Here is a 9,341-nt window from a genome sequence, read left to right as displayed (position 1 = left end):
CTAATGGATATGCCCAACGGAATCCCCTACTATTTGTGCTCACCACCCCTTTTTCTATCAGTTCTCTTTTGCGACGTGGCGGACTTCCACACTCTGGTCTGTGCCTTTTCACTGCCACAGGTTAGTGCAGAGTCGTAGGCGCGTAATTGTCTGCTGCTCAAACTCCCTGCGGGGGTTACGCCTTTTCAATATGACCCTGTAATGCCATGCGTGCACTGCTGCGTGGCAACGCTGTACATGCAATAGCGTGCCTGGGAGGTGATCCACCCCTAAAAGTGGCCTCTGGAGTACTGACTTCGGCTTCCCGTTCAGGATTTGGTGAAGCTTTTAGACGCCCTCTTCCTGTGCTTCGACAAGTTGAGCGAGCAGTTCCAACTGGTCAAGATCGAGACCGTCTTTGAAACATACCTTGCTGCCGCAGGCAAGACCCTTCGAAACATGTTGATGGGTATTTGTTAGCAGGGGGTGCACAGGTCTGTTTTTTCGAGTAATTGCCTGACTATCGTGTTTTATATAGTGCTGACTGAACGGCTGCATATCCTACCCCTATTGCGAGGGGACGCAGCATAATAGGTAGTGGAGGGAAGGCTGAGGAAGTTTTTGTCGAAACAATGCTATGCCTTCCGGCAATGCGTAGCGTCTGGTGTACGTCAGGGCTTAATGACCCCGTTTTGTGGGATGGTGCTGCCGGACAAATGAATGAGGAAAGGGATTCCTTCAGCGAACGCGATCTCGCCAAAGTTCAGCAGGGCGCCTTCAGTGCTGTGGAGTGAGAGTTGCTGCACTATTTTGGAAAGCCATGATGATACACAGGTTTCTTGGTTGTGGCAGATCCGTTGGGTGTGTCCGGCATCTAAAATTAGTGCCGTATTTTAATGCGAAGTAGGAAGCATTTTTGATGGTCTTTCTGTTGCAATGCTGCGGCGCTGCGCGTTGTCGTAGGACGGCATTGGCAATGCTCCAGGTAACGATGTATATTACATATGATTCTGCCGAGATGCCAACTAGGGCGCCAGGAGAGTCAGTTCCTTGCCAACAGAGTGCACCGCAGGAGAATGGCCTCTCTCCAGCAGCTAACGACATTGGTGGACAAAGGCAAACCCGCCGAGTGCAAGTTAAGATTGGCATTCACAGTGGAAATGTGATTAGGTGTGTGCTGGAATCCATGAAGCCGAGCGTTGATCGGTTTTTGCATTAGGGCTCTGCCACAGCCTAAAGCAACAAGAGCCCGGGGACGTATTGTCGCGTGAGAAAGCTTCATTGGTCGTCCGACTTCTTTTAGACAATGTAGCGTTTTTGTCTGCTGCCTGTGTTTCTCACAGTGGCGTCGTGGGCTCGCGGAAGCCACAGTACGCCCTCTTTGGCGATACGGTCAACACCGCTTCAAGGATGAAAAGTACCAGTGCGCTACAGGACACACACAGAACCTCGGTTGATGCGAATCTGTGAAACTGCATCGCTTACCATAGTCGTCTATTCCATCTACACCGCCCCTTTAGCCCGCCTCGAAACGTGGCAGTGCTGCTTTGTTTATCTGATTGCATGAAGAGACGTCCTACACATCCACGAATGACCGCTCAGCATGCAACGCTCTGCTTAGGGAGGCGTGCCAGCCTCTGTTACTGCACTGCTGAAATCTGTATCGGCTCTATGTACAATGCCCCTTTCAGAGCAGCTGTCCTTCATGGCATTTTGGTGCCAAGTTCGTGACTGCGTGTAACTTGCACTGGTGGGCCTGCGTTCATCGTTCTGGTAAAGTTGTCTTGTCCATAATGTGAAACTTGCAGGTGTGGCTGACGGAATCCATATAAGCGGCGCAACCCACCGCCTTGTTGCCCATGACCACCAATTCAAGTGGAGGGAGGTCATTGTCGACGTGAAGGGCAAAGGTTCGCCATGGAGTGCACTTGACGCTAGTGCAGCGAGAAGCCTATCTGCAGTACTGTTTAGCAAAGGCTGGCTTCATCGTCTCCCTCAGTCACGCCTGAACGCAGTGTAACTTTATGCTACTAGGCCCCCAAGGTGCGCTGTGCTTTCCTGCCAGGCCCCATGCAGACGTACATGCTTGACCATGTGGTGGTCATGCGGAGTACATTGGACGACCCTTCAGCTCGCTGCCCTGAATCGGGTGGGCATTGTCGCACCATTACAGTTGGAAGTAGCACTGTAACTTACGGCCAAGAGAGCGAGGATGTTTCATCCCTGTGCCAAGGCGTCGCGCAGTGGCCTCGGCAACATCGCATGCACCAAGGCGAAAGCCTTAACGCGGCAGCTGCGAACACCAGCATCGCTGACGCAGATCAAACCTCTCCGACGACCTCCAGTGGCGCTTTGAGAGCCATTTTCTCTTCAGAAGCACAACGGGGTATACCGCATGTGGATGAACCTTACCACTCCGCTGGGTGTCAGAGCTTGAGTATCATCAGCGACTACTCCTGCGACGGCCAGCCGAACCGCCCTGCATGCCCACGGCAACATTCGTGCAGCTTTTCAGACGCCCCTGCCGGAGGACCACTGGCGGCTTTGGACCACGGCGAGCCGAACGATGGTGGCATCACTGCAGACTTCGTTTTTCAGGCGAAAGAGTCAATCCCATACGACAGACGCTCAACGCTTTCGAATGATCGCTTTTCACGCTGGCGCGGCTATGAGCGCATGCAACGCATTACGCATGCAGTTGCCTTGGTTTTCATGCCAGCCCAACTGGGCTCTAGTGGCAAACGCCGGAAGTGCAGTTCCTATGGGAGGCAGCCAAACGACCGCAACAGAAGTGCTGTTTCTTCCTCGATAGAAAATTCCTGTCCAGATCCTCCAGCAGGCGCTGGCCGAACGGAAATCGAAGAACCACTTTGCAGGAATGCAGATGACGGGGACGAGGCAAAGCGGTCTAAACTGGCTTCAAGGTTTGCCCGCGCCTTTGGATGGAATGCCCACATGAATATGGTGCGCCTTCGATTCTGCCGAAGTGAAATGGAAGACAGCTACAAGCACAACTTTTATTCCAATAAGGCCCATATCAATGCAATTGAGCAGGCGCTCATTATTTTTTTGGTGAGTTTCTACAATTTGTATGTCTATATAGAAGCCGTTTTATTGTACTACGAGCCTCAACACTCCGCAGCTCCCGACGATTGTTACGGCTTTCGAGAGATTTGCAAGCTGAATGCGGAATGTATCGATGTGCATGCGTGTCTCTTAAACTGCAGGTGGCATTTGTTCATGAATCGGTCGCCTTCCTCTCGATGGACCGTTTGTCGCCAGCAACATGCGAACTGTTTCAAACGCAGCGCATGCTTGTTTGGAGCGTCAGATCTTTCGTCGCTTGTGCTGTCCTCTTGCTTTGGCTGCTTCTTCATTACAGGCAGAGGGCAAGTATTTCAGTGAGTTTACAGAGCAGAAGCTCACAACTGCTCAACTTTCTGATCTGCCAGAGTATCTTTCGATAGGGCTGCCTTGATGCCTGTGCAGACAGGAGGCTTGCAAGTGCACCCACAAAAAGGTTTTTGCTGCCCACCAATAGGCTGCTAACATTCTCTGATTCGTTTACTTTCAGTGGATGGGAATACGCTGGCTGATATTTTGGCTTAATCTGTTATTCATTTTCGCTGCACTGGCCTTTGTACTGACAAATTCAAGTTCTTTAGGGTAAGCACCAGAGCACCATTCGATAGAGCTTCCTTGCTGCTGGCTGTCCAGACAGAAGGCTCTCAGCAAGCGCCCTTACGGAGAAAAGGTCTTTGTCCGTCTCTAATTATTGTGATTGATGCTCGGATTTTTGTATACTGAACGAGGCTGCTTATGCCCTTGCATCATGTCTTCTCGTCTAACGGAATAGTGTTTCCACGGGTGTGTGTGTGTGTGGCATACTTAGCAAGGAAAACGTCGCGGATTGGCACACTGCGGACACTGTAGAGCTCTCTTTCTTCCTCACCCTGGTGCACCACAACACCGGCCTTTTGTTTCAACACGTCATCTTTGTGGATGCGCTTCTCATCTCTGTAAGCAACAGCAGCTCCATTTGTCACTCTTGGCCCCATGCTGTCTGTCGGCATTTGCTGTAAAAGGCTGCCACATTGCCTATATCAGTGTCTGCACTGACTATAAATCTTGAATCAATCGTTTTGTCTGCATGTGTACTCAGGCAAGCCTGAGCAGTGCCCTGTTGGCATCACCAGCCACGACGGAACGCCTGCGCGGCATTTTAATAGTATCATTGCTCCTTGTTGTAAATCTCATATCTTGCTACGTGCGGGTACGTCTATGAGTTGACGCCGCGCCACATCACACCTGTGTGGCATCTAGCATGCAGGCAAAACAATGACTGGCTCGTATGGCAGCGCATGCATTTATCGAGCATTGGGTGTGTGCAGGAGCATGAGGACCGGCAGACGTACATCGTGAATCAGGAAGCGAGTGCATTAGAGCGACGCAGTCTGGAACTGCTAAATGACATGCTTCCAAAGGAGCTACTTGTTGAGTTCCAAAACGACAATTTGCGGCTTGCATACTCCCATGAATCCCTGGCGTTTCTGTTCGCGGATATATGCGGATTTACGGCGTGGTCTAGGAGTGTCAGTGCGGAGCAGGTTCTTTCGCTTCTCCAAGTAAGCAAACCCTTGTTATGGCGCTTTATGAGCCTCTCTGCAGATGCCTTAGCTGTTGCAATGCCTCTACTACCCATCGTGAACGAACATCTTCCTTCTCAGACATGCCCATTCACACCAGGGATATATTTAGGTTATCAGGAGGCCTGCACTGGCATCTCAAGGGAGAGGGGTTTTCTTGCCTACTCTTCTTTTACAGCGTCTCTTCACACGATTTGACAGAGACACCATTGCTCTGAACCTTTACAAGCTATGCACCATTGGAGACGCCTACGTTGCGGTGTCTGGATTGCATATCGACTCCCCAGCGCATGAAGCAATAGCAGGGGCGGCGCATGAGGCTGCTACGGTGCGACACGGGATGCCTGGAACACTAGGGCAGGCAGATTCCTTTACAACTCCTCGATGGCACTCTCAGTGGGAGGCTTCATGCGGCGGAGATGCTGGGGGATGGCGTGCGGAGCGCCATGAGGCAGACGAAGCGTGCCGGGTATTGTGTATGGCACGGCAAATGCTTGAACATGTACAAGCGGTAAGGGATGAAATGCAAATCCCTGGGCTGAACATGCGCATCGGGCTGCACGTCGGCTCTTGTGTCGGAGGCGTGATCGGGAGTAGACGTCTGCGATACGACCTGTGGGGTCTTGATGTACTTGTTGGAAACGACATAGAAAGCAACGGCGTTCCAGGTCAAATATGCTGCTCAAAAGAATTCAAAGTTGCTTTCCAACAAGAAGAACACAGTGAACCCCATTGCTGCGAGTGAGTCAGCTGTTTTAATGAGGCCACAAGTTGGTATTTTGCACAAGTTTGAAAACCGCTGCATAGTTGCTTATTCACACTGCACTGTGTCTTGTACGGAATGATTGATGTGTTCTCAGTCGACATGTGGCTTTTGTATTGCTAAAGAAAATCCGCGTGATTCACCGCGAGGTAACAATCTTCACAGTTCAGAGCGCATTCGACGCAAATGTCTGCGGAATTGAACGTTCCAGTTCACAGCGTGAGCATGAGGCATCCTCTGGCTTGGACAGCCTATCGGGGAGTAGCACTGAGAAGCCCCTTGGAGATTCAAGGGACTCTCTACCGTCTAAACTGCCCTTTGAGCCTTTTGATACGTCTAGGTAGGCGCTACAAGCATGGTTTGCCTCTACAGCAGCGAGGACACCTCAGCCTTCACGTCTAGAAAAAGCTAGCGTAAGCCCGTTACCATCTAGAGGCATTTACCGTTCCTGTGTCTTGACCTAAAGCCACATTTTGAGGTTTTGTACTGTCACTGATGCAGGCTCCGGTCGGCGCACTTACGAAGACGGTATTGCCGTATTCCTGCTTAAACGTAGGACGCCTAAGGGCCAGGGAGGCAAGCGCCTCATATATCCGCATCTCCACTCTTCGCTCAAGGCCCCAAAGATAGTTTCGGGCTGTATTCTGCTTGACCTGTAATGTTATAATTCTGCACCCCGACTGTGCCATGATTCCATGAGAGGACGCGACGTCATCGCAGACTCGGCCAGCAGCTGGCGCATCTGACATAGTTCTCCTTTGCGATTGTTACCACTAAAAATGTATGTTGCTGCTTAGTCAGCTCCAGTGGTCACTCCCGGTGTGCTGAAAATGCACTGCTTCGAGAAAGCAGCAGCAGCTCCAGGACGTTGTATTGTACTTACACGTTAAGAGTGGCGTGAAGCTGTAAAAGTACTTGCACTACATCGTAACGCTTTTCTATTCACCATTTTTTTAAAACGGTCGCACCAAAGCTGTTTGTAAAACCTTTTTTCCTCATAGCTTTAGCAATACCCATCAAATAAACACCCGAATTTGTGTAGTTGATTTTGACTTATGCTGACTCACTGCCGAGCAGACCTGCTGCTACCACTATGCTTGATATAACATGGCACTAAGACCCTACCACCATTTACAGTCAATCATATTGCCCCGTATGGTAGCAGTGCAGCATTTATTTCATGCAATCGACATGACGACTTGTTTGACCGCCACTTGTCTTTGCACAGTAACTCTGCAAGCCGAAAGGACTGCATTCAGCCGTGCTAGCGTCCACGTTTAATAGCTGGTAGTAGCCCTTTAGATTCAAATTGTGCAGATTGTTCACGACAAGTGGTAGGATACATCAGTAATTAGAACTTGTCGCTAGTATGTTAGATAATGCTTGCCCTCAGGCCTCAAAAAACACCTTTTGTGTGCTGAAGATCACTATTGCAGACATCCATCTACAACCAGTGAAAAAAGACAGAAACTGTAACAGAGCAGCAAATCAATTGAATTTCGTTTCGCAGCGCACGCGCCGGAGGACCTTTTGGTAGGAACCTCGAGGGCGCGGGGTGTCCAATGTACTACACCCAAAAGTTGGTGTCCGGTGATGCTCTTTAGGAAGCACCTACTAGGGCGAATTGCTTAATCAGTATATACACTATTTTGGCAAGACCCTGCCTCGGTAGTTCGAATTAATAGAGTACCGTTTTTGGCTTGCCCATTGTCAATCGGAGCAAAAAAGAAAACTATTCCAGTGTAAGCCTGCTGTTCATTAGAAACGGAATAGTCTTGATGAACACTCAATAGCAAGTAGCTTAATAGGCTTCTGATCGGCATTGCGTGTGAGGCGTGTGGGTTTTGTTGTGTGATGCTGGAAGGGCTCAATGAATGGCAGTCTTGCCTAAACTGGCGTTACTGTTCCTGTCTTCTCCTTTGTTCCACGTGCATGCTCTCTTCCCATTTTCTACTGAGTGTGGCAAACGAACAATGCTGCGCCAGGTGCTATCAAGAGAAGTCGAACTTACTATGCCAACGATAGAGATGCTTTGTCTAAATTTCTTAATAGCTTAGCAAACTGCCGTGTATCGCAAATCACGTGCGGCATTATATATGCCAAGGTATACATTCTATTGTTGATGCTGCCCACGTTGACGGTTGGTCCTTGTCAGGTCACCGACATCCAATTTGCGGCGATCTACAACGTACCCCCCTCCCAAAAGACCTTTAAGTTCACTCCTCTGGACAGTCACTCAGGATAAAAGTAACACTCAGGTTTTGAAACCGTCTTTTCCTCGCTCCTACCGCCCTGTTCCTAGGCCGCAAGTGGGAATGTTGGCGCCGTGCCATGAAATTATTCATTTCTTTCCTGTGTGCACGATGGTGCTACCCCAACAAACTCAAGCCACTGATAAATTTTTCATGAACACCCACAAACATATGCACGCAGAAGTGCGTACTTCAATACCAGTCGAAAAATGCACAGATCGATGTGTAAGCGGCGCGTCTCTTTGGCATGTGGGATAGGATAGGCCCACAACAAATGTTCGCGGTGGACGGACAACTTTGTGCATTGGGGAGAGCTGTCAGTGAGCCACCTCCAGTAACTGGCGTGCTTCAGCCATTTGACATGCTAGCTATTGCCCCCTCTACGTCGGAAATCGTTGGATCAGACTAACTTTCTGGCTCAGCTTTTTGCCGTAGTTCTCTGGGGTGCTTTGTAAAATTGCCGGACACAGAATACATACTGACACAGCTGGAGTTTGATATTTTTGCGGCATCTGACAGTGACCTTCTCCACAAGCACCTTGCTGGTGGTACAACACGCAGACATTTCGGTTGTCAGTGATCTAAGTCAACTACCGCAGTCGAGAGGACACGCGGCCTACCGGGTCTCCTAATAGTTTGCTTGTTATGACAGGATCCATCCTGTAGCTGGTAGTTATGTACTGGTGGCTAGGGTTGCTGTCCAGTGGGCTTGTTTCGTGTTGAAGGATAAGGCGAATTTAAGTTAGAAGTGGTATGCTCGCTCAGTGACGCTTCTTCCAACACACCGGCTAGTTCATAGGGAAAGCCTCGAGCTAGCAATGAATCAAGTAACCTTCAGGCCAGCACTTTCTTGAAGCTGCGGCCCGTGATGCACTTTGCCATAAGTCTTCATGATATCTCTTTCTCTGTCCATAATATTACCCTAGCGCTAAGAACTTGCTCTCGGCGCCCACTGGCGGGCAGTTGCGACTGTGCATTGGCCTCTATGTAGCCTACGCAGCTGATTCAAGCGTAGCGATGAACTCGCTACGTAAACATGTCCCAGGACTATTCCACGCGACGTTATAAAGGCACGCCTACAGTGCATCATCCTGCACATACAGTGTACACACACACACACACAAACACACACACGGCAACTATATTGTTGTGGCAATAGCGTCTGCACAGCTTATGTTGCCGGTCTATTTGAGCTCTACAGCCAAATAATGAATTACGAGCTCTTTTTTAGTTTGGAAAGCTCCCTCAAATGCTCGCCATGCTGCTGTTCCACTAGCTGGCGGAGATGCTAGGCCCTGTTCTATGCGTGTACTACATTGCATTGGTGTACGGCACTGTCAGTCCATTGCAGTCGCCCAATGCCTTTGCGCCAACTACCTCATGCACATGCATGCTGAAACGCGGAACAACATGGCAGTCCTCTACTGATGCAAGTTTTTAGCCACTGGTGTTCTGACCATAGTGGCGTCCATAAATACCCGAGATAAGCCGTTCCATATCTTTGCTTAAGCAGACGTTCCCGCGCAGTCAGTCCCTGCTAATTTGTTCAGAAGCTTTGGGTAAACTCAAAGCCTTAGATCCTTCTTCAGAACATGTTCAGGCAGAGGCATAATACACGAGCTGCGACGCCTCCACAGTTTTGGAAGTCAGTCAACATTTCAGTGCAAGAAAGTAGCCTTCTCTCTATCTTCAAGCTGACTA

General features: G+C 49.8%; 1 protein-coding gene across 1 annotated transcript; it reads left to right on the top strand.

The window, feature by feature from the left end:
• Nucleotides 1–9: 9 nt before the first annotated feature.
• Nucleotides 10–5,938, top strand: LOC34620541. The gene is given in 15 exon segments (XM_026337960.1): nucleotides 10–148; nucleotides 308–421; nucleotides 655–769; nucleotides 943–1,149; nucleotides 1,323–1,402; nucleotides 1,788–1,889; nucleotides 2,045–2,135; nucleotides 2,400–2,943; nucleotides 3,207–3,380; nucleotides 3,554–3,645; nucleotides 3,872–3,998; nucleotides 4,371–4,604; nucleotides 4,804–5,366; nucleotides 5,486–5,728; nucleotides 5,890–5,938. Coding segments are annotated over 15 exon segments (2,874 nt in total).
• Nucleotides 5,939–9,341: the final 3,403 nt, after the last annotated feature.

The sequence above is a fragment of the Cyclospora cayetanensis genome, unplaced genomic scaffold (assembly GCF_002999335.1).
Source record: "Cyclospora cayetanensis isolate NF1_C8 unplaced genomic scaffold, CcayRef3 CcayRef3_contig_216, whole genome shotgun sequence".
Classification (NCBI taxonomy): Eukaryota; Apicomplexa; class Conoidasida; order Eucoccidiorida; family Eimeriidae; genus Cyclospora; species Cyclospora cayetanensis.
The sequence above is the reverse complement of the archived record's forward strand: the minus strand, read 5'-3'. Positions and strand labels throughout refer to the sequence as shown.